Here is a 26,137-nt window from a genome sequence, read left to right as displayed (position 1 = left end):
TGGACCTAAGGCCCATTCTGCATTCAAAAGGCTCAATGAGGGAGAATATTATTGCAACAAGAGTGGGAAGTTCATTATTAGAACCCAGATTGTGGAGGGTTTTCAGTGCTGGACTAGGGGGTTGGTATTATACCCAACTCCCAGATCCCTCCATTGTCCCAACCTCAGGTTACAGAAGGAGCCATTTTGGTAGGTATTGGAGGTGGGGTGAGCTTTTCCAATTTGAGTGCATGGAATTTTTCATTCTTTACTAAAGAGACAGCTAATCCTCTGATGGCTGCCTGTTGCATGAATCTGCCCCAGAGGTCCCTTTCAGCTCTGAGATTCTGCTGGATTCTGAGTCCCTTGGACGTCACTCTAACCCAGCTGACATTGAGAACAGGAGCCATTTGTGACCCTTCTTTCTAACAGGCATAGTGCCTGGCATATACTAGACACTTAATAAATGCTTTTTGACATCCCACCATCTTATCCTTTTATATTTATTTATATTTTATATTTTATTTTATATTTATTTACATTTTTATATTTTATTTTATATTTATTTATATTTTATATTTATATACAAGTTCAAAGTGGAACTTTTTCATGATGAACTAAAGAGTATGAAATTAATTTGCTTTTTAGATGGTTGCAGCTTTTTAAAAATGAAAACATTAAATAGTAATTATAGTAATTCTGGATGCATAGCTCCAAATTGCTTTCCAGAGGGACTGGATCAAGTCACAGCTCTGCCAACAGTGTGCTCCTGCCTGTTTTCTTTTAAAAACATTTTATTCTTTTACTTTTTAAGTTGTCAAACATTTCATATTTTTCTTTCTCCTACCTCTTTTCACTTTCTGGAAAAGAAAGAGAAGAAGAAAGGAAGGAAGAAAAAAGAAAAGAGTTGCCCTATCATACAAGCAGAGACAAGCAAAATGTCATTCCATATTGGTCAAATCTAAAAATATATTTCTTATTCTGTATACTAGTTCGTCATCTCTCCACCATGAGGTGGGCAGTGCTCTTTTTTTTTTATCAGTGCTTTGGAATCACGGTCGATCATTTATTGGTCAGAGCTCTTAAGTTTTTCAAAACTGTTCCCTTTTATAATTTATAATAGTATGATTTTTTCTAGTTCTGCCTGACTTCACTTTGCATCAGTTGATACAAGTCTTCCTAGGTTTCTCTGAAACTACCTTCCTTCTTCATTTCTTTTAGCTTTAGAGTCTTCCATTATTTTCGTTTGTGATAATTTATTTAGCCATTCCAATTGATGGATAGCCCCCTACTTTCCATTTTTTTCTCACCACAACAAGAGCTGCTATAATGTACATGTTTTCCCACAACTTCTCCATCATTTGTCATTTTCCTTGTTTCCTCACCTTTACAAATCTGATTGATGGGCATAAGGTGGAACTTCAGAGTTGCTTTAATGTGCATTTCTAGAATTATTAATGATTTGGAACCTTTTTTCACTTGACTATGGATCACTTCCTTAGAAAATTGTCTGTTCCTATCCTTCAACAATTTCTCCATTGGGAAATGTCTCTTATTCTTATGAATTTAAACCATTTCTTCATATGTCTTAGAATTGGGATGTTTATTAAAGAAACCTGTAAAGATTTTTTTTTCTCCTCAGTTTTAGGGAAGAAGGAAGAGCAATGATAAGTATGGACTCTTAGGAAAGGCTTCTTTTGGGAAGGTAGCAGATGAATTCAGCCAGAGTTGAAGGAAACCAGGGATTCTAAAAGCTGGAATGCATTTCAGGTGTAGGGGACAGTGTGTGCAAAAGTATGGAGGTGGGAGATAAAATACCAAGTTTGGGCAACAGCGTGACCACAGAGGGAAAGAGGCTAAAAATCAGCATTTCATATTTGGCACACTTAGGGCACAGACTTCCCTGTGTGTGTGTGTCTGTGTGCTCTGATAGAGAATGCTCACTGATGATGCATTTGCTGCATTTTTCTCTCCAGTTAGCTAATCGCCCCCAGTTTCCCAAGCTGAGTGAAGTGGCTGTGTCAGAGGAAGTAATGAGCTGCGTGGGTGTGTGGATGGGCAGCTAGCAGCAAAAATCCGGAAAGGCAGAGGACTGGAAGGCTGCAGCCACTCAGCATTTGGCCAGGGCTGAGCATCAGCCGGTGCTGCTGGCTTCTCAGGGTGCTCCTGAGAAAACATAGGCTTTTTGGACAAGCAGACCCAGGGGATTTCAAGATTCCCTGACATTCAGTTTAAACTTAAAATTCCAAAGGCTGTGCAAGTGATGATTGGAATAACTTTGCTCTATATGAGAATCCTAATTTTTCCTGTACTGAACATGGGGGCAAGGTGTGATTCATTCATTAAGTGACTTGGCCAAGGTCACACAGTTGGTTAGTAGTGATAATTGGGATCACAGACAGAGCCTGGAAGGCGTCTTAGAGGGCCAACCTCTAGTTGGCTAGTCCAGTCTTCTAAGTCCAGGGGCACCAATGGTTTGGCCATGGCCCCACCTGTAACAGGCAGGACTCAACTCAAGCCCTCTGTCTTTAGAAGGGGTATTTTTTTCATTGCATCCTTTCATTAACTCGTCTCAGATAATGAAATGATTATTCTGGGTCTCCCTTTGGATGAGGTTATTGACTAGAATATGAATAACTGGACCTATCCTGCTAGTCTTCTGTAGTTGTTAGAGCTGATTCCTATATTATGGAAGCAATTGTTGAGGAAACCATACTGATTATCCCAAAAGACTGTAGTCATTTAAATGCATGGCCTGGAGGCACTCTAAAAGGCATATTATCTCTCTTCCTTGAGTAATTAAAATGGAACATCCCTATGTAATTCTGGGGCTGAAAGTGCTTCACCCAAAAGAACCCACTCAGACTCCCATCCTCTCTCCTTTGAGATTTGCTTAAATCCTTTTTCCTATCTAAAAGTCAACGGAGGAAAATCCTAGCAAATATTGTGCATCTTCTCCTTTTTCCTCTCCCCTCCAGCCCCCTGAAATTACATCCCATTTCCTTTTGGTCTCAGAATGAGACCTGATTGGGTGAGCTGTTTGGATTAGTTACCAATTTTCTGGTGGCCTTTGGAAGGGTTGCCTTTGTGTTCCTGTTCTGAGCTCAGATAGATTCTTAGGTTGGTTTGGCATCTGGTACTCAGTGGGGTGGCCCATTCCTGGGGTCTGGGCATCTAGGAGAGGATGGGCATGGGGAAGACTCCTGTGCATCTGAATGCTGATCAGGACTGGGGCTTAGTTTGGAGTCACACCTTTTCCTCAGGCTTGGAAGAGCTACATACCAGTTGGAAACTCACTAATGGCCTATAAAAATACCAACCCAAAATAAAACACCATTATCTGATCCTGTTATTTCAATTCTTTCAGCAGGAGACTGAGTGGAGTGGGGTGGGGTGGGAGACATCTGGTAGTGTGGAGAAAGGTACTGCATTGTTCATTTCCATGGTGGCAGTTGGTAAATGCCACATGATTTTTGATTACCCTTACCTCTTTAACCATCCAGCAAGTATTTGTTAAATGCTTACTATATGCCAGGTGGTGCCTCTTTCTATTGTAATAAAGGGGGGGGGGGCGAGGTCCCAGGGTCTTATATAAAAGAGTCCCCTCTACCTGGCTTATTTCTTGTTGTCTATCTCCTTTGCTGACTCATCATCCATCTGTAGCATTTAAAAGTCAATGGAGGAAAATCTTGTGTATCCTTCTCCCCCCTCCCCCATTCCATCTCATTTCCTTTTGGTCTTAAAATGAGGCCTAATTGTATCAGCTGTTTGGATAAACTACCAGTTTTCCTGAGGCATTTGGAAGGATTGTCTTTCTATTTACACTCTGAGCTCACATAGATCCTTAGGTTGGTTTGGCATCTGGTGCTTAGTGGGATGACCCAATCCTTGTTACTACGAGGGTGCCACCATCCTAGGGGTCATTCAGAATGCTTTTCTTACCCTCCTATACCCAATCTGTTGCCAAGGCCTGTCAATTTTACCTTAATAACATCTTACACCTGTGCGCCTTTCTGTCTTCTGACACTGCCACCATCCTGGGGTAGGCCCCCATCACCTTATGTCTGGGCTGATGAGGTTAAAGAAAATGATGAGTTTGGGGAACCATATGTTTTTGGGGGTGCTTAAGACCCCAGCATACCAACACCCCGAGTCCTGTTGAATGAGTTTGACTCAAGCCTTCTCAGCCAAAGAAAAAGACAGTTTATTAAGGATTCGCGATAATGGGTAGTCTTAAGAAATCTTAACCTAAGAGCCCTGCTTCCCATGATCCCGTCCTTCTTCTATCCAGATAAGCGAGCTGCTCCAAACCCGGTAAAGCCTCCTTTTTGTCTTAATGATCTGGAGAGTTCAGGTGAAAGTATTTATCTTGGCCCCAGCTCTACTTGGCATCTGTGTCCGGTCTTTATGTTTCAACATCAGCCAGGATTAGTGTCGGGCTGGGCCCCGAGATGCACTTGAAAGCGTTTTGGGCTATTGTCTGCAGCCTGGCTTACTGTGGATGGACCGCCCCATCATAAAAGCTGCATAAATCATGGAAAGTGCTCTCTCTTTTGCCTTCTCATCTTTCCCTCAGATGGGGCGCACACATTGGAGTGGGCTTGTGTTCAGATGTCGGCTCCAGGATACTTTAGTTGAACCGTACAAGACCATTAAGCAAATGTAATGGCTTTCTGGAAAGCAGGGCCGGGTGTTTCCAACCAAGTGTTTTACATAGAGAACATCTGGGGAGTATTGGTATTTGGGTGTATGGCAACATCAGAAGGCAGCTTTCTGGGCTGTGGCTGCTGGCTATGACAATGCTGTTGTTAGGGGATGCTTCTTTTGAAGTATTGCCATTGAATCGGCGCCAACCCCAAGAAGGAGTGTTGTCCTTCTCATTTCTCCTGGCATTCCAGTTGTTCTTATTCTCAGCTCAGCTCAGTGGACGCTTCTACAATATGTTGTCTGAACCAATTTTCCTGGTGGCCCAAACTCTGAAGAGATTTCATCTCCTCTTTCAGTGCCTTTTCATGAGCAGACTCCCTTGTCTGGAATGTCCTGCCTCCTCACCTCTTCTTCTTAGTACCCTTAAGTTCCTTCCAAACTAGTGGCATCTTCTACATGAAGATCCCCCAAGACAGTAGTGTCCCACCCTACTCCCCATAAAAAAAATACCCTGTGTTTAGTTTGAATATATTTTGTCTTCCCTTAGATGTATACTTGTTTCTCCCAGTAGGATAGAATCTCCTTGAGAGCAGGGACTGTTTTATTCTTGTCTTTGTATCCTTGGTGCCTAGAACAGTGTCTGGTACATGGTAGGCATTTAACGAATGTTTCTTAATTGAAGGAAAGTGTGCCAAGTCGAGGGATGAGGTGTGACTTGGAATGAAGCCTATGGATGACTTCTCAGAATCATGCTTCTAAATGCATAAAATAAAATACATTGGATTATGAAGGAAACCAATACTCTTGAAATACTGTTATCAAATTTTTTTTTAAAGCAAGTTGACAAGCCTGTGGGTTAAGAACCTGCTGTAGGTCAGTGATTCTGTGATCCTGTGACTTTGCCTCCAGGCCTCAGTTTCCTTGTCTGTTGTAGGACTCGATTCCTGAGGTCCCTTCTAGATCCTACCTTTACTAAGCTTGGATCCTCTGTTTGGTGGACAGACAGCAGGGAGAGGTTTTGCACTCAGTGGAAGAGGGCAGAGCTTCTACTTGGAGCAGCCCCTACTGGAAGAGCTTTTGTGTCTATGATGTTTTGGGCCTGGATGAAAAGCTGAGTTCTTGCCAGGGGCTTAGTTGTTGCTGGTCTCCACACCCAGGTGCATTCACATACCTTTGCCCAACCTGAATGCTATAAATCAAGTGGGCTACCCTCATAAAATGGCAGTGCTGAAAGAAATCAGCCTTAGATTCCATGTAATCGGTGTCCTTATATACTTCCTAGTCACAGGATCACGTACTGGGAGATGTAGAAGGGAACTGAAGGGTCATCTAGTTCAACTCCTTTTAATTTATTTTGAGGTTCAGATAGGGGGGAATGACCACCCTGGGTCTTATGGCCAAGGCTGGAAGGGACCTTAGAGGTTATAAGGCCAACTCCCTCACCCATTCTACAGATAAGGAAGCTTGGGCCCAGAAACAGGAAGGACACATGGACACAAAGCAAACAAGTGGTAGGACACATGCTACAACACAGGTTGCTTCACCCCAGACCTTCTCCACTCAGCTTAGCACAGGCTTTGGAGTGAGAGGACCTAGGTTCTAATTCTATTTCAGTTACTTAATGTGTGACTTTGTGCAAGCCACTTAACCTTTTTAGGTCTTCTCTGTAAAGTCAGGGGTTGGACTAGGTAGCCAGTGAAGACCCTTCCAGATCTAGAGCTAGGATTCCGTGAATGACAATATCAAAAGACACAGCTCTGTAGCAAAACCTTTCCTTTGGTTAACTAAGATAACCTTTTCTGTGGCTTAGACTTAAAAGGCTATTTAAAGAGAGACCATGGGTTGTGCTTTGCAATGGATTTTCTTCGAGCCGACCATTTTGGATGCCAAAACCAGACAGACCAGTTTCAGGATAAATTAAAAAAAACTTTTATTGATTCCTTTTTTCCTCTATCATGGTCATATTTGGACGTCCCATCTCCTACATTGATAGAACACTCCCTCCAAACTAGTTATGCAAAAATAAGAGTGACTACCTCTTAGCAAGTATGTACCATTCTACCTCTTCTGCTTCTCTGTCACAAGATCAAGATTTCACATCAGCTTTGTGCTCTGTCTAAAGGTATTTACACTTGTATCTTGGATCTATAAGGCCAGTGATGTCAATAATCCATAAGCATTTATTAAGTGCCTACTGTGTGTCAGGCATAGTGTTAAGTTCAATGAAAGACAAAAAAATAGTCTCCATCCTTAAGGAAGGAATTCACAGTCGAATAGGGGAGACAACATACAAACCACCATGTACATGCAGTTCACAGTGGGAAGGAACTATCATTAGGGGGGATAGGGAAAGGCTTCTTATAGAATGTGAGATTTTGGCTGAGATCTGAAGGAAGCCAGGGAATCAGGGAGGTAGAGATGAAGAAGAGCCTTCCAGGCATGGAGGTTGGCTAGAGACACTGCCTGTCTGTCAGTCAGGTGGTGTAGTAGATAAAGTACTGCCCCTGTAATCAGACAGACCAGAGTTCAAATGTGACCTCAGACATTTACTAGTGTCATGATCTTGGGCAAGTCACTTAACCTCTGTTTGCTCAATTTCCTCATCCGTAAAATGGGGGCAAAAATAGCACCTAGCTCATAGGGTTGTTGTGAGGATCAAATGAGATTTTTGTAAAGCCCTTAGCATAGTGCTTGGCGCATAGGTAAGTACTACATAAATGTTAGCTAGGAGGCCAATGGATTGGGGCTGTCTTCAGGCATCATGATCTTTGTCTAGCCAGTGGACCTAGATGGCTCCAGAGGAGAAAGTGAGGCTGGTAACTTTGCACTGCCCTGCCTCACTTAAACCCAATCCACTTGCAAGTCATGGCATCACCTTTGCTAATGTCATGATCCTCTCTGAGAAGGAAGGACAAACAACATCACTGAATCAAAGACTAGAAAGGTAGGAAGAGGCCTGGATATGAAATGCTTTAAAAGCCAAAGGAAAGATTTTCTATTTGATCCTGGAGGTGATAAGGGAACTACTGGAATTCATTGAATGGGGGTGGGGGTGGGGGTGGGGTGTCACATGGTCAGACTTGTGCTTCAGGAAGATCACCTTGCACCTTAATAGCTGGAACCCCTGTGGATGGACTGGAGCGGGAGGAGACTTGATGTGTCTTCAGAATGAAGTTAATAATTAAAAGAAATGTCCTCAACGAATTAATCAGGTGCGAATAAAACTGTTCTAGCAATGTGTCTGTTCACGTGGGATGCTGTCAGATAGGGCTTTGGAAACTAGCAGGGAGTTTTGATGGAAAGTGAAGTCCTGGGTGTGGCTGACTTGGAAGAATGCTGCCCTGCCCTTCTACTGAGGCAAGTCTGCTCAGCAGGTTGCCAAACAAAACATGATTTGGAAGGAGATTTATGACTGTCACTTTCTAGCTTAGCTTATTAGTGGTGGAATAGAGGATATATGGGGAAGACAGAAAATAAAGAGCGTTGGATAGGGACTTAGTCATGGGACTTAGGTTAAATATCTGTGATACTTAGATGTATGGTAACACCCATCCTGATACACTGAAAAGAGACCAAGGCCCTGGGTTCAAATTATCCTGATTGATTCTTCTACTTATTACCCTTGTGACCCTTGAGTAAATCACTTCAAGGCCTGCCTCTCCCTCTGTAAAATGAGGGGGTTGGCCTAGATGAGCCCTCGGAGTTCCTTTCCAGCTCCAAATCTATGCTCATAAGTTACTTCCTCTCTGGGCCCTGGTTTCCTCCCTTGTCAAATGGACTAGCCGAGCTTCCTTCTAGCCTGAAAGCAGTTTGCCTGAAGCCATTTCCCTTCTCTTGGGCTGCAACTGCATGAACTCATAGGTGTTACATAAGTAGTAAGTGACAGATGCATGGTTTGAACCAGGGTCCACCAACTTCAAAGCTAGTGCTACATAGTACCACCCTGTCTCTCTTTAAAAAGAGTGAGCTGCTCCTTATGGAAGATACTGTTGCAGCTTCTCACCCTGGAAGATCCCCCTCTTCTGATGCCCCTTCTTCCTCTTGGTGACTTCCTCCTGGAATCTCCATTTTAAGGAAGGATCCAGGGCAGCTTTGATGACTGCTCTCTCTCCAAACTCCTCTCTTTCTCTTCCCATCCCTCTTCATCTCTCCTTTATACACTGTATTCCTCCATTAGAATGCAAACTTCTTTGAGAGCAGGACTGTCTGCTTGTATTTTTATTTAATTCTTGGCACACAGTAAGTGCTCAATCAGTGCCTACTGTTGACTTTATAGTCTTAATGCACTTTATTTTTTCTGGGCCCCATTTTCCCTTTCTTTAAAATGAGAATTGATCTCTGAAGATCTCTCCAGCTCTAAATCCTAGGATCTCCCTCTTCTGGAAGGAAAGCTCTCTCAGTGTAGACGATGGACCAGGCTCTTCGACACTGAATTTGTCTCTCTGCCACGTGTGTGCTGGCTGAGTTGTGCCGTGCTTGGAGGCTGATAGATAATAGTTGTATAAGCCTGGGCTCTTCCAAGCCACGACATAAACAGACACAGAACAATCAGACGCTACCCGTTTTGTTCCTCCGGTTTACATGTAACCTTAGCCTTGTGGTGTTCCAGGAAAATTGTAACCTGGAAGGAAAGTGAGTTGACTTCTCTTCTGCAGAAATTCCGATCGGATATTGCATTTGGCTTTGGACAGTGGGGGAAGGCAGAAGAAGTAAGCAGCTGTTTGGCAACTGGAGAAACACGCTTGAGATTGCCTCATTTTTGTGCTCTCTGGTTCTGGCCTTCCTAGATGCGTCTTAAGTTGAATTAGGGGAATTTCACATACTGGTCTTTGTGTTAACCCACGGCACTGGCACACAAGGAAGGCCAGGAGACTCGTAGAGACCAGTTAATGTATGACTTGAACCCTCTACCCGCTGAATAAAAGCCCACACTCCTGCCAGGAACTTGTCTTTTGGGTATGTTCAGCCTAGACTGCCTAACTATATTTAAAAAAAATTTGTATTTTTAGTTTTTCCATCACTTTGGTTTCCAAATATAGTCTTCCTTCCTCCCATACCCATTGTGCTATCCACTGGATCAGATTCAAAAGGAAAGAAAAAAAAAGCAATTGAATAAAATTAATGACACATCCACCAAATCTGGCAGTTGATGCCCTATTCTGCACCCATAGTCCCCCACGTCTCCAAAGCAGGAGGAGGTCTCTGTTTCATTTCTTTGGGGATAAGCTTGGTCATAATTATACAACCTCTGGGGGAGGGAGGGGCCACACCCCCTAACAATGTAGATCTATCAGCTTCCCTGGAACAGAATAGATTTAGAAAGTTGCCTGAAGGCATTGTAAAGTGAGATGATTTCCCCCTGCTTAGAGAGACAATATGTGCTGGAGGTAGTACTTGACCGACTGTCAGCTATACTGTACTAACACACACACACACACACACACACACACACATGCACCCCGAAGTTCACAGAATGCTTTCCTCACATCAATCCTGTGACATAGATAGTACAAGAGAGATTAATGCCATTTAACAGATGAGAAAATCGAATCTTAGAAAGATTAAATGACTTGTCCATGGTCAACACACACCTAATAAATGGAAGAAAAGGGATTTGAATGTAGACAAATCCAGCATTAATTTTTCCCCACTAACTCATGCTTCTTTTCTCCATAGAATCACTCCTACTCCAACCTACCAAAGCTATGTGCAAAGATGATCATACCCTGGATCTTGCCACAACTCATAACTGTACCACCTCCATGTTCATGAATTCTGAAATCCCTTTATCTGGTGACAGTTTCCATCTGCCTTTCAATGCCAAAACCTTTGCCAAGAGCTCCCTCTTTTCCTTGATAATACCATCTTCTTTACTAGGTTTTCAAGACATTGGTATCGAGGTTCTCCTCATAACTTGTCTGACCTCTTGGTCAGTCTTCTTTGCTGGATGTTCATCCAGGTCACACTCGCTAACTATGGGTGCCCCCACATGACTCTATCCTGGGGCCTCTTCTCCTCCCCCTCTATACTCAGCTGCCATGGATTGAACTAGCATCTCTATGCTGATGATTCTTAGATCTATTTTTCTAGCTCTAATCTCTTTTCTCACCTCCAATCTTGCATCTCCAACTCCCTATTGGACATCTTAAACTGGATATCTCATAGGTCTCTTAAAATCCACATGTCCAAAGCTGAACTTTCATCTTGACTTCTCACTTTTTCCATCCCCAGCCAATCATGTGCCAACTCCTGTCAATTTTACTTTTGTAACTTCTCTCAAATATCCCTCCTTTTCTCCTCTGACACTGCTACCACACTGGTACAGGCCTTCATCATCTGCCTGCTTCAAGTCACTTCCCAGTCCAATCCATCCTCCATCAGCTGCCAGATTGATTTTCCTAAAGCTCAAGACTGACTGTTATCCCCCCTATTCAGTCAACTCCAGTGATTATTGCCTCCAGGATCAAATAGAAAGTCTGTCTGTTTGGCCTTCTAAAGCCCTACATAAGCTTGTCTCTTCCTATCTTCCCAGTCTGCTTACATACACCTTATGCAATTTAACTGTACTCCACTGCTTAGTGGAAGCTCACAGTGCCTGGTACATCACAAGCAGTTAACAAATCCTTGCTGGTTGATTATTCACTCATTAGTCTTCCCAACTAGGTACCACACTGTTGTTTCTGTGTTGCCTAAGGATTGCTGAATGTAGTTGGCATCCTCCAAGTCTGGTGCCCTGGGGCAAAGCCCTGGTTTCCAGTCCTGGTTTCAACACCATTTTTGAATTTTTTTTTCTGCTTTGTTTTTGGTGGGTATGCATGCACCATTCAACAGGAGCCTTCTCATAAACTGACTTTTGGGTTTTGGCCAGTGCTATCAGAACTCAAACCCTAAGGAGAAAATGCAGAGGAAAAGGAGCCGATTTCCTGCCATCCCACAGTTCCTCATTCCTTCTCCTCATGCAGAATCACCTCTTGCAATGATAGGCTGACATTTTTAGCTCAGTCCTTGAAGGGCGAGCAGAGGGAAGGGAATAAATTTCCATGTTGATAACTCTTTGAGATTCCAAGCTACTTCAACCTCTTCAAATAAAACCAGACTTGACATTTATCATCCAAACATGGAAAGCATCAGTGGAATCCTGAAAAAGTGTCTCGGGGCAGTTAACAGAACCGCAGGGGAATGAGTCAGGCCGGATCTTTGCTTCCCTCTCCTTGGGCATTTTATCCACACGGCTTGCAATACTCTTACTTACCTCCCTCCATCCAACCCTCATTAGCTGCTATTTATAGATTAGAGACCCCACACGAACACGGTAAGGCAGGTAGGCAGCACCTTGATTTTCCAGATGGAGACATTTGAGGCCCTGAGGATTAAATGATCCTTGAGGTTAGATGGCTATCAGTCAAGATTTGAACCCAGGTCCTCCTATGTCTGGTGCTCTTTGCATCAAACCACCCTGACTGTTAGGACTCAGAGGAAGAATCAGAATCTTTTTTTAAAAAAAGCAAAACAAAACAAAATATTCTGTTGATGCAGTTTGTTTCTTTCTGAAATGTCCCATCTCCATAGTTTACCTTCCCTTGTTACAAAGAAAAATAATTATTAAAAAATTCACTGTAGTGTGACTGCAACTGACTCTATCTACCCATCCCATTTATCTATCTATCCTATCTATCCATCTATCTATCTATCTATCTATCTATCTATCTATCTATCTATATCTTTATATCTATCTTTCGATATATCTATATCTTTATATACCCATATCTCTATCATCTATCTATTTTTATATCTATCTTTTGATATATCTATATCTTTATATACCCATATCTCTCTATCATCTATTTTTATATCTATCTTTACGTATCTTTGTATATATCTATCTTTATCTATCTATAGCTATATCCATCTATCCATATGTATATACCATTCTGCCCTCATAATGCCCCACCTCTCTGCTCTTTTCTCAAAGACTGTCACTTGTTTTTCAATTACTCAATTCAGTTTGCTATTAATGATCTTTTCATTTACATTGTTGTAGTCCCTGAGAGGCAGCTAGTCAGCTCAGCTCGGCCTGGAGTCAGGAAGATCTGATTTCAAATCCAGACTCCGATACTTACAACTGTGGGTATGTCACTTACTCCAGCCAGGTGACTCAGTGGATAGACCTGAGTTCAAATCCAGTTTCAGACACTTACTTGCTGGGTGACCCTGGACAATTCACTTAGCCTCTGTTTGCCTTAATCCACCGGAGAAGGAAATGGCAATCCACTCTAGTGTAAGGAAACCCCAAATGGGTCTACTAAGAGTCACACATGACTGAACAACAACAGTACCTGAGTTTATTCTTCTTCTGTATCTGTATTTTAAGTCTATATCATTTCAGACAAATCTTTCCATGCTTCTAGAAATTCCTCATACTTTTTATTTCTTATCACAAAATAATATTCTATCACATTCAGATACTGTAGTTCAGAGGTGTCAAACTTGCGGCCTGTCCTAGATTAAAATATAATGGGGAAGTGTTTAACAAAATAACTAAAAGTACAATATGACATAGATAACGTGAATTTGCAGTTTTCTATGGGAGTATGTGGCACAATTTGAGTTTGAGGGCACTTTTGTAATTTAGTCAACCTTTCCTTGTTCATGAGCACCCACTTTGCTCTCAGGTCTTTATTTCCACCAAGATCACTGCTATGAATACTTGGGTAAAAACACACACATACATATATGCATACATGTATATATACACACATATATATGTATGCATGTATGTATGTTGCCTTTTTCTTTGATCTCCTTGGGGCATACGTTGGAAATGGGGTCTAAAACATCGATTGTCATTGATAGGACCAAAATATCTGCTTCTGGGAAGCAAAAAAGTTATGAGTTAATCCACCTTCAAGTTTTTTTTCTTTTCATAGGTTAAAACAGTGTTGGTGACAAAAGGGTAAAAACCTGTAAACTTTTAAAGTATTGTATAATGTGGGCTATAATTATGACTATTACATTAGTAATTATCTGTGGGTACGTTGACGTTCTGTAGGGGAAAACAACTCCTGGAGGGTATTTCACTTCTACCTTCCCTGCCATTCCCATGGGTGGAACCCTTTCTCCACCCAGCCCCTTCCCTGGCTCTCCCCACCCTCCTCCATCCCAACCCCCTGGGGAATGGGTTTTTGTTGTCAAACATGTAACTCTTGGTTCTCAAACAGATTTGCTCTTAGAAAAGGTCCAAGGAAAAAAGTCTAAAAGATGAAAAAGTCTTGTGAGCCCCATAGCACAGCTCCCAGAGCCCCTTGAGGGTTTTAACACATTACAGCTTGTTCCAGGAAAGTGATTTTAATGAAACCTGCCTGAGTGTTACATAGAGTTGGCTCAATGATGGCCTCTGATCATTTGTCATTGGTTGATTTCCAGATTTACTCTGGTGCCATGATTTTCTCCTGGGCAGCCACCCCATGCTGTGTTCATTAGTCTTGTTCTTATGTGAATGGCAATGACCAAAAAGTTAGAATGCTATCCCACTAAACTCATGCCCAAGAAGAATCTCCACTATCAATGAGAAAACTGAACAAGTGGTCAACTAGACCATTCCACTGGGGGGAGAACCCACACCTATAATATCATGGAAAGCTGACTTTGGAGACAAAGGGCCTGGGTTCAAATGCTGGCTGTGTGACCTTGGGTCAATCACTTCTCCTTTCTAGGTCTCAGGCCTCAGTTTCCTCGAGTCTTTGGGTATGTTGACATTCTCTAAAGGGAAAACAATGAGTTTGTTGATTTACAAGATCTCTGAGGTCCTTTCCATCTCTAGATCTATGAATTCCTCAAGGGCTAGCCTATTCCACTTACTGATAGCTCTCCTTCTTAGGAAACATTTCCTCCCATTATTGAGACTAAATGGGCCTGTTTGTAACTTCCATCCATAGCTCCCATTCTATCCTCTGGGGCCAAGCAGGACAAGGCTCCTTAGACAACCCTCCTCCTAAGCAACCTCCAGCAGTCGCTGCTGCTCAGTCTTAGACAAAGGCAAGAGCCCCACTTAGGCTGGCCTCTTTTGTTGTTGAATCATTTTTCAGTCATGTCTGACTCTTCATGAACCCATTTGGGGTTTTCTTGGCAAAGATCCTGGAGTGGTTTGGGCCATATCCTTCTCCAGCTCTTTTTACTGATGAGGAAACTGAGACCAACAGGGTTAAGTGACTTGCCTAAGGTCACACAGCTAGTAAGTGTCTGAGGCTGGATTTGAACTCATGAAATGGAGTCTTGTTGACTCCAGGTGTACTATTGATGAGGGTTTGGGGTGAGAGGTGCTCGACACCCCAAAGTACCGACACGCCGGGTCCTGCCGAAAGAATTCGACTCAAGCCTTCTCAGCCAAGGGAAGGGATAAAGTTTATTAAGAGTTAGCCAAATAAGCCTGCCCCGAGAGATCCCACCCCTTGCGACACCTGTAAGGAAAAAGGGCCAGACCCATCTGAGCTAGATTGGTTCTGACCACCCTCGTGGAGGCAAGATGGAGATTATATACACAAAGGTTGTGGGAGGGATTGAGGGGTGGTCTGGGGTGACCAGAGGAGGGGTCTAGGGAGGGACTTAAGGACGAGGTCAGACTCCAGGGTGGGGGAAATAGCTGAAGGCTATATGGAAATGACAGACCATGAAGGGCTAGGGTAACAGAGCTAGGGTATAGATATTTTGATCAGGATTAAGGATGGGAAACAGGATTAAGGGTGGGAAACAGCTGGACAATAGAGGACTGGGCAAGGTAGGCATTTGGGCTTAATGGTTATAGCCTCAGGCCAAGGCCAGGTCGAGTGGCAAGATTCAAGGAGAGTTCAAGGGTTCAAGGGGTTCCCAGAGACTGTGCCCTCATCACTATGGTGCCACCTCTCTGCCCAGGTTGGCCTTTAGTGTAATTTTATTTTTCCTTCTTTATGGAGAGTGGCCTCTAGACCCTTCTCTAAAACAAATCCCTCCCCCAGATGTCTGTAAAGATCTTGGCATTTTATGTAGTTTGTGTCCTGTTCTAAATATGGATTCACAATATGAATGGCTGGAAAGCTGCCAACCCTGCCTGGGATTAAATAAAAGTTGTCTTCACTTATCTGAAATACTGACAAGATAGAAGCAAGTCTTCTTGCATCCATTCCTAGAATTGCAGAATCTTCACATGGGAACAGATGCAAGAGAGAGTTTAGTTTAACTCCTGTTGAGAGACTTTGTGGCATTCCTGAGAAATGGTGGAAGACTCAGAGCTGGGCAGCTCACTACTTCCTGAGATAGCTTTTTCATTGTCAGAGAACTTTGAGATAGTTATCTTCTGAGAACTCCAATTCTTAGGAAAGGGTTTTGATTACATTGAGCTGGTTTCCCACCCCACCCCACCCAGTTACTTCTGTGCATTAGTCTTCATTCTGCCTTTTGGAGCTACATGCAACAGATCTTCCCTTTGACAACCTTTAGACTATTTGAAGACAACTAGACTGTCTTCCTCCTTCCCCCAAACTTTCTCTCCAAGCTAAACAGCAGTTTGCTTCATGATGATGATGATGATGATGGTGGTGGTGATGGTGATGGTAGTGATGATGGTGATGATGGTGATGGTGATGATGATGGTGGTGGTGATGGTGATGGTGGTGATGATGATGGTGGTGGTAGTGGTGGTGGTGATGGTGATGATGATGGTGATGATGGTAATGATGATGATGGTGATGATGATGGTGATGGTGATGATGGTGGTGATGTGATGATGGTGGTGATGATGATGATGGTGGTAGTGATGGTGGTGGTAGTGATGATGGTGGTGGTGATGGTGATGGTGGTGATGATGGTGATGATGATGGTGGTAGTGATGGTGGTGGTGGTGATGGTGGTGGTGGTGATGATGGTGGTGGTGATGGTGGTGGTGGTGATGATGGTGGTGGTGGTGGTGGTGATGATGATGGTGATGATGATGGTGATGATGATGATGGTGGTGATGGTGATGATGGTGGTGATGATGATGGTGATGATGATGACATTGCTCCTAGGAAAGTGTTTTTAAAGAATCCTGCCTAATTGTTACATAGAGTTGCCTCAAGGATAATAATAACAGTTATTATTTTTATGGTATAGTTTGCAAAAGCACTTATATTATTTCATTCTTGCAACAACCTGTGAGAGGGGCTGTAATTATCCCCATTTTATAGATGAGGAAATTAAGGCTTCAGAGTGGTTGTGACTTGCCCAGGATCATACAGTCAGTATGTGTCAGAGATGGGACTTAAACTTAGCTCTTCCTGGGTTTCTAATCACTGTGACATACTGCCTCATTTTAAAAATAATTTATCAATGCTTTTTACTTTGTTTAAAAAAGTGTAATTTTTCCTAATGATTCTCTTTCTTCCCTCAAAGAACCCTGCCTTGTAACAAAATACTTTTGGCCAGCCAAAACAAATACACACATTGGCTATATATGAAAAAGTATGCCTTATTCTGCACCCCTAGTCCACCACCTCACTGCCAGGTATCAGGGTACATTCCTCACCATCATTTTTCTTAAATCATGACTGGGCACTGTGTTGGTCACAGTTTTGAAAACATAAATAAAGCTCTTCATGGCACTAAAATCCATAAATTTAAGTCATTACTTGGGCAATTGATTAAAACAAACAAACCCAGAACCTCAATTGTAGGATTTGATTTATCCCTGCTTTTGATAGAACTGTGAAATATTGGAGCTGTAATGGGCTTTAGGCAAAAATCTAGATTTTATTTTCCCCTCATTTTATAAAAGAGGAAATGCAGGCTCAGAGAGAGAAAGTGATTTAGATTGTTAGTAGTGGAACCAAGAGTAGGATCAAGGTCAAAGAGAGTTTCTTTGGCTGCTCCCATACTGGCCACTGGATAGAGCATCATGACTAGGGTCAAATCTGGCCTCAGACACTCACTAACTATGTGACCTTGGGCAAGTCACTTATCCCTGTTTGCCTCAGTTTCCTCATCTGTAAAATTGGCTGGAGAAGGAAATGGCAAACCACTCCAGTATCTCTGCCAAGAAAATCCCGAAATGGGGTCACAGAGAGTCAGACACAACCAAAATGATTCAACACCACCAACAACAAAAATGACCCTGGAGATGGGATGAACCTCAGCTGCTGAATTAAGATCCGGAAGGATGCCTTTGACTTTAACGCCTTTTGCTTTCATGATTCAATGCCAAGAGTGCTGGATTTGGAGTCAAAGGATCAGGGTACGCACGTCATCTTACATTAGCTACTGTATGGTCTTGGACAAATCATTTGAATTCTCTGGGTTTCATTTTTCTCATCTGAAAAATGTTAACTAGGTGTTCGTTGAATAAAAATGTGTGTGTGTCTGTGTGTGTGCGTATGCGCGAGTGCGTGTGTGTGTGCACACGTGTGTTTATGTGTGTGTGTGCACATGTGCACGTGTGTATGTGTTGGGGAGCAAAGAGAACTGAGGTTGGGATACAGTATGATTTGCCCCAACCTCTATTTATCCTGGTCATGGCATCTGTACATTGGACCCCTCTGGGAGCGAATCTAACAGAGATTTATAACTGTGGTCTATGACCATCAAAGCTCTTCCCATCTATAGCAGCCACAGTGGGAAAAACACATTCAGCAAAACTCGGAGTGTATAACTGTTCAAAGGAGAAAAATATTCAGCCACAATGAGAGGACCTGGCCTGTTTGATTTAACAAGAGATGGGAATTGGCCTGGCCAAATCTCTCTTAAATTTTCAGGCCCCGGAGGTGGGTAATCCATGGGTCTAATATTAAGCCAGGTGCTCTGCAGAGGTTTGAAGTATCAAACTGTAGGGTGGTCCATGCAAAAGAGATCCTTTTATAAGCCCGGCTGCAATGTCTAGACTCCAGAATGTATTTTACATGGGCTATCCTGGGTAATCTTAACTGTAACACCTGATTTCCTGAGCCGGCCAACTCAGGTCTCCTTCATGGGTGAGGTTCCTCTGCCTTCTCTGAGAGCAAGCTATAACTCTTTGAAAAGTTTATTATAACAGACATTTAAAAAAATTAAATTGTAACTCAGTAACCACATTGGGAGAGCTTGCAAGGCATTGGGGACCGGGAGCTTGCCTTAGAATTGGGAAGATCTGGGTTCAGGTTTAACTTTGGACACATGATGACCCAAGTCACTTAACCCCGTTATGCCCCAAGCATCTCTATAAGATTAGAAATTTTAGAGCAAGTGCAGGTGAATATTGCTAGTGATAGCTAACATTTATATAATGCCTACTATGTGCTAAACACTTTACAATTATGTCATTTGCACCTCACATCGACCCTGGAGGGAGGTGCTTTTACTATCCCCATTTTTGTTAGTCAGTCATGTCTGATTCTTCGTGAACCCCATTTGGGGTTTTCTTGGCAAAGATCCTGGAGTGGTTTGCCATTTCCTTCTTCAGTTCATTTTACAGATGAGGAAACTGAGGCAAACAGGGTGAAGTGACTTGCCCAGGGTCACATAGTAAGTATCTGAGGCTGGATTTAAACTTCCCAGCTCTAGGCCCGACAGTTCTGTACACTATGACTCCCTTGAAGACTAGGACTGTTTGGCACAGTATCTATCTTCAGAGCCTCCAAATGCAGGGTATTTTCCATTATACCTGGCAGAGTGTTTGAATTAAATAAAAGCATTTATCAAGGAAGCAGATTTACTGATGGAAGGGCGAAGATGGGTGTGGTGAGCTCCCATGCCCAAGATTCATTCCCCAAGTAACCATAGGGTGAGAATGTCTTTCTTCTTCCCACTTCTCCCCCTCCCCCCTAGCCTTTCTTGACCAGCCCTCATCGATCTCTTCCTCCTCTGAACCCTCTGTCCTTCCTTGTCTACACCAATCACTTGTCCCTGGAACATTCCGCCTTGTGGCACCTCCGGAGTGCAGGGCAAAGCCTGCTTTTCTAGCCAAAGGACCTCAGTTTGAAATGTGACTTGGCCACTCACTGACCATGGGCAAAACATTCAACACTCTGGGCCTCAGTTTTGTCATCAGTAAAATGGGAAGATTGCATGAGGCAGCCTCATGGATCTCTTTCTGCTCTAAATCTGTGATTTTATGATTCATTTGGCTAGCTGGAAGACTTATAGCCTATTCTCTTCTCTTCAGTGTTTGAGCATTGACCCTAGAGTCCTGGATTCTCATTCCGGTTCAGTTTGTAATTCAGGTCAACAAACATTTATTAAGTGCCTTCTGTGTACAAGGCCCTCTGCTAGGTCCTAGGGAATACAAAGATGAGAAACAATAAAATAAAAACTTTCTTCTGTCCTCCCCCCATCTCCTCCTAACTCCAGCCTTCAAACAATAACATTCTACTGGCCAAGATGCTGGGTGACTTTAGGAAAGTTGGTCCAATCTGTCTGGGGCTCGTCCAGTGTGGTCACTGGTTACAGCTGGGTGAGATCTAGACTAACCTGATCATTTTGCAGATTAGGAAACTGAGGTCCAATGAAGTTAAGTGACTTGGCCAAGGTCACATGATAGTCTTAGATCTGGAAGGGAACCTTAGAGGCCATTGAGTTCTCACTTTCTCGGATGAGGAAACTGAGGCACAACTACTAAGTATCTGAGGCAGGCTTCAAACCTAGGTTCTCTGCCTCCATTGCTAGGGATGGTCTCTGAGCTTCCTTCCTACTTAAACACTCTAGGATTCCTCCCCAAGAAGCACATCCCTCTTAGGTACTCCCTTCACAGCATCCCTGGGAGGTGATTGGAGCCAAAACCATCATCCTTCTTTTACAGGGTCAATGGGAGGGTTATAGTGGAAAGAGGAGGGGCTTTGATGGAGCTGTGGGGAGCAGGCTTGTCCAGTGTTGGTTGGACACCTCAAGTTTCCCTGGCACTTAATGGAGTTGCATTGAGAATCCAAACATTTTCCCTTTTGTTCCCTGTCTTCAGCATCCCCTTTGGCAGATGGGGAGAGGGGGAGGTGGGATTGCCTGTTTCTTCACTATTAGCTGGGATTCACAAGCCAGCTGGTTCTCCCCCCTTCCCCCCCCCCCCCCCCCCCCCCCCCGTGAATGGTATTATTCCTCCATGGACCATGGATGGGGAAGGAATTTATCCTTATTGTATATCTGACAATAGGGGCCTTCTTGAGTTCTTCTGCACAGCCAAGTGCAACCCTTGCATAATCAGAGGGGTGTCCCCCCCCCTTCCACCCCCAGGCCTGTATTTAGTTCATATAAGAATGCAGGAGTGAGTCCAAGAGCCACCCACATCCTGGTTGTCTACATGGTCTAGACATGGGTTCACAGCCTACACACCACCCCCCGCCCCCCAGGAAAAAGTATTAAGGATCCCAGGGGTCAAAGAGGAAAATAAAGGATTTGGAGGCAGAGTTCTACAGTTGTTGGAGCAGGATGACAGGGCCTGGGGGCACTTAGAGAGGGTGATGCTGCCTGGTGTTATAACATCGGCTGAGAAGGAGCCCTGGGGCTCATTTGGGGGATAATGAGACTCTGGTAGGGTTTGTTTCTGGTTCCTTCTGTGAGGCCCCCTCCACCCTGCTGGTGATATGGGGTGGGGAGGTAAGAGAAGGCCAGCCTTTGTCTCCTGTATGTATAATGAAGGGATTGGTCCAAATAAGCTTTTTTTAAAAAAAATTTTAAAATACATTTTAACTGATATCTTTGATTTTTATATCACCAAAATTTCCCAATGTATTTTTCCCTCCCAGAGAACTATAGAAGTAAAAAAGAGAGGAAAAAATAGCTCGGCAAAAGGACCAGATGGTCTTTAAGGTCTTACTTTAAAAAATTAAATTAAAAAAAATTCAATTAACAATTTATTTGCTCTCTTTACCCTTCATCAACTCCCCATCGGGAGAAAAAAAAAGAAAAACAAAACCTTTAAGCCCCTTGGGGGCGGGGGGAGGGGGAGAAACACAAAATTTGAAGCCAAAGGACCTGAATTCCACTCATAGCTTTGCTCCTTACTAGCTAGCTTCCTGGCCCTTGGGAAGTTCCAGATAATCTCAGTTTTCTTATCTCTAAAATGAGAGAACTAACACTTTCCCTACCTCTCTCAGAGGAGGAGTGCACTTTGCAGATTATAAACTACTCCATAAATGCAAGCAGTGGCATTAAAGAGTCCCAAGAGCTTTTACTAGCCTCGGACCTAGGGCTGAGAATAGAATTAGGCTACAGTAAGAATTTGGCCTGGAATTACACATAAAACAGAGCTGGGAACTCCAGGGAATATCTGAGCTGGGAGGGAGCTGAGAACAGGGAATGTCAGAGCTGGGAGGGAGCTTAGAACAGGGAATGTTAGAGCTGGGAAGGAGTTTACAACAGGAATGTCAGAGCTGGGAGGGAGCTGAGAACAGGGAATGTTAGAGCTGGGAAGGAGTTTACAACAGGAATGTCAGAGCTGGAAGGGAGCTTAGAACAGGTTAAAACAGGGAATATCAGAGCTGGGAGGGAGCTTAGAACAGGAATGTCAGAGCTGGGAGGGAGCTTAGAATAGGGAATGTCAGAGCCTAGAGGGGTGTTAGGATAGGGGAAGTTAGAGTTGGGATGGCACTTAGAAAGTGGAATGTCAGAAGTGGGAAGGATTGTAGAGATGATCACTTTCAGCTTCTTTATTTTGTTGTTGGATATAACAAAGCAAATCTTAGAGAAGTAAAGTGATTTTGGTCAAGGCTGGATTTGAACCCAGATCTCCTGACTCCAAGTCTTTCAATTATACTGGACCTTACTATGATGAATTGATTGATGTTTATGTTCCAGTAATGTTTCAATTTGGTTCTTGATTGGGGATTGGAGTTGGGGAGAAAATCTGTAGTTGGGATGGTCACTACCTTTATCTGTGGAAGTTAAAAAACAGAAGTTGAGGATCATTGAAGCTGGTTGTTCTTTTTGTGAATTGGAGATGAGGCTTGGTTTGATGGAGTGTCACTGACTAAAGACGGGTTTTCTCTGGGGAGTTTGTTTCATGCTCTCACTGTCCAGACGGTTGGCTGACCTGTCTGTCATCCATGAAAGGAGGCCTTCGGGTCAGAGCTAAGGTCATAGGAGGAGGGTCTCAAGAGAGCTGCGGGCACAGCAGAACCAGGCTTTCTGTAGCTGGCATTAATTTTTCTGGTCTTATACCCAAGTAGTTAATTTTTTCTTTTTCTTGTTGCCAGAACAGACAGATCACATTACCAGCTTGTTTACAGACAGAGATGGTTCCATTGGCAAGCAGGTTTTTCCTTGTTAGATTGTCTGTTGTCAATTTTTGGCCTTTTATTATCATTTCGGTTTACATGAGGGCTGGGTAAACTGGCCCATGGTGGTTTTCTTCACTAGCTATTTCATTTAATACAGTAACTCCCCTCAGAGACCACATTTATCTAGAGTTTTTGGTATCTGATTTTGGGTGGCAGCTCAGTCAGTCCCTTCTTGGGGGTCAACTTGGCACAAGTACTAGACATAGTCAGGAAGATCTGAGATTGAAAGCTGGCCTTGGAGTCAGGAAAATCACATTTGAGTCCTTCCTCTGACACATACTGACTGTGTGACCCTGAGTGAGTCATCTAACTTCTCAATGCTGCAAGCAACTCTCTAAGACTGAATTCCCTAGAAGGTGTCAGTCTCCCTTGGTTCACTTACTGGGAATTCCCTTTATTGGTGGAATCTCAAGTTTAGTCAATCAATAAGCATTTCTTAAGCACCTTATTATGTGCCTGGATACAAATGCAAAACTTTTACAAAAAGATTTCCTTATAACAACTCTTTGAGATGGGTTAGTGCAGGATTATTATCCCATTATAGGGATGAGGAAACTGAGGCTAGGAGAGGCAAAGTGACTTGGAAGTGGTCACAGAGCTGGACTGAATTACATATGTAGCTTGGGCTCCAACCCAGGACTCCTGTTGCTTTTTTCACTTGCCATATTGAAGGCTGAAGTTTCTTATCAGTTTCAGAAACATGGTGAGCAGGGTAAAAAGTGGTGTCTAAACGGGTCATGCCCATTGCACGCGATGAGGTCTTTGTTCCACAGTCACAGATGTGACAGCTGCCTGTTGTGGATCCGTTGGCGTATGTGGCCCATTTAGTCCTTGGCACTCTTTAAAATGGGTTTTTATCTTGCTTTCTATTGTCAATGCTGCAATCATTGTTAAGCATCAGCCATAGGAAGACCCCAACCCCAAATCCTCGATGCCCTGCCGGTCACAATTCATGCTCCCTGTGTCTGTGGAAAGGTTGTTTTTGCGATAAACGAAAGAAATGACGGAGTTTTTCTTTTTTCCCCAATCTCTGTTTTCTTCATCGTGTATCTTGCCAAGTGACATCTGTATTTATTTTCCCAACTCTTTCAATGGCTGATTTGCATCTGTTTAGATCCCTGAATAACATTTCATTTCCTGACTTTATAGGTTGCCATAAAATCCATCCGTAAGGATAAGATTAAAGATGAGCAGGACATGGTCCACATCCGACGGGAGATTGAGATCATGTCGTCTCTCAGCCATCCCCATATCATCAGCATTTATGAAGGTCAGTGATTCTTCCCTGGCACCCTCCACCAACCCTTCGTTTCAGACCAAAGAGTCTTTCAGGGGATTATGTGTCTGGTGAAAGCCAGTCCTTATGGTTCGGTTTATAAAATGGCCAGGTGGGCTGGCAGCCTACTTAACCCTCATGGTGACCTTAGATGCACCTGGTTAGACCTACTTGTAAAATATCACTGGTGTGTGATGATCTGTGTCCCAACTGTTTCTTGTCACACAGCAACCCAACAACCATGGCTGCTTTCTAGGACAGAGTCTGCGTACAGATTTCCCTGAAAGATAAACAAACAAAAACAAGCCAAGACAGCTATTTGGGGAGTGGGGTGGTTGTGTATTTAATTTAACAAGCATTTATTTGTTTATTTTTAATATATATTTTTCTTTGATATCTTTTGGTTTTATATCGTTGAAATTCCTTTTTGTCTCCCAGAGAACTATCCCTTATAACAAATAAAAAACCCCACAAAACTGATCAATACATTGAAAGAATATGATGACATGTGTAATTTAGCAAGCATTTATTAAATACCTACTGTGTACAATACATCATTCTAAGGGCAAAGGATTAAAAGACAAATATGAAATAGTCCCTGTCCTCGGTATGGTGGAGTGGATAGAGAGCTGGCCTCAAAGCCAGAGAGAACTGGGCTCATGTCTTGATTCTGAGGTATACTGGCTGTGTGAACTTGGGCAGATCACTTAACTTTCCAATGCCCTGGGCAGCAATTGAGACTATACATTGTGTAGAATATAGTGTATAGAGTGTATAGACTATAGTATGGAGCTCCCTGTACCAGGGAAATAACAGGTCTGGCACCTATCCCCTTGGTGTCTTTAAGGAGCAGATTATATCCTTTCTTTCTTTCCTTCTTCCTCTCTCTTTCCTTCTTTCTCCTTCTTTCCTTCTTCCTCTCTCTTTCCTTCTTTCTTTCTCTTTCTGTCCTTCTCTCTCTCTCTCTCTCTCTCTCTCTCTCTCTCTCTCTCTCTCTCTCTCTCTCTCTCTCTCCTTCCTTCCTTCCTTCCTTCCTTTTCAGCAATTACAACAGTGGCCGGTACAAAGTAAGTGCCTAGTAAATGTACATTGGCTTGAGCTGACTTGTGTATAGCCTGTGCACAGATAAGCAAACAGAAGAGAATTTGGGGAAAGCGATTGTGAGCCCTTGGGGAGAATGGAGGGAGCCTTTCCAGAGGAGATGGCACCCAGGCTAGGATCCCATTTCAGAGAGGAGGCGGCTTTGGGATGGAGTTGTCTTAGAGCAGCCATGAGTTGTTCAAAATGTTGTTCTTTTGATAAACACATGTCCTGATCTTGAATAAATGAATAAACTCCAAACAGGCCCAAGGGACGCCAGGAGAGAGGAGGCTACTTGTCCAGCAGATGGTTTGCAAATGTAGCCTGAGTTATCTCTGGTATAATATAATAGGGGAAGGAGGGTGAGAGAGGGGGAAAGAGAGGGGAGGAAGAGGGAAAGATGGGGAGGGGGAAGGAAAGGGAGAAAGGCAGAAAGTCAGTCTGAGTCTGAGTCTCCTCAGCTGTTAAATGGAGACAGTAATATCTGTAGTATGTGCCTCACTGGGTTGAGAGGCAGGGTAGTGCAGCGAATGGAGCCTCTGACTTTGAGTCAGAAAGATCTGGGTTCAAATCCTGTCTAAGTAAGTCACTTAATTCTCCTTAGACCTAAGTCTGAGTCACCTGTAAGATGGAGAGATGATTGAGGCCTCTGAGGTCTCTCCCAGCCTCCATCTGTGCTCTTCTGTGTGCTGAACACTGTCCCCATGAAGTATATAAGTGATGTCAGCCATTCCTAATATTAGAAACTGACTTTGGTAATATCTTATCCTGAGTGTTTGCTAGTGCACCTTTCTCAAGTGTTTTTGGAGGTTTTTTGGTCGTGGTTGCTGTCAAACTGTGAGTATGCTTGAATGTTTCTATCAGCGGCTGTTGGAAGGTTAAATAGGGTCAGAATTTGGATGGTGTAGAG

The 26,137-nt window shown here is 43.2% G+C and overlaps 1 protein-coding gene across 1 annotated transcript in view; it reads left to right on the top strand.

The window, feature by feature from the left end:
- NUAK1 (NUAK family kinase 1) overlaps positions 1-26,137 on the top strand; it is an 82,928-nt gene that overhangs the window by 13,722 nt on the left and 43,069 nt on the right. Inside the window, exon 2 of the mRNA XM_036761588.1 lies at positions 24,021-24,141. Within this exon, the coding sequence (XP_036617483.1) occupies positions 24,021-24,141 (121 nt within the window). The remainder of the gene's footprint in view (positions 1-24,020; positions 24,142-26,137) is intronic.

This window comes from Trichosurus vulpecula, chromosome 5 (genome assembly GCF_011100635.1).
Source record: "Trichosurus vulpecula isolate mTriVul1 chromosome 5, mTriVul1.pri, whole genome shotgun sequence".
Taxonomy (NCBI): Eukaryota; Metazoa; Chordata; class Mammalia; order Diprotodontia; family Phalangeridae; genus Trichosurus; species Trichosurus vulpecula.
The sequence above is the reverse complement of the archived record's forward strand: the minus strand, read 5'-3'. Positions and strand labels throughout refer to the sequence as shown.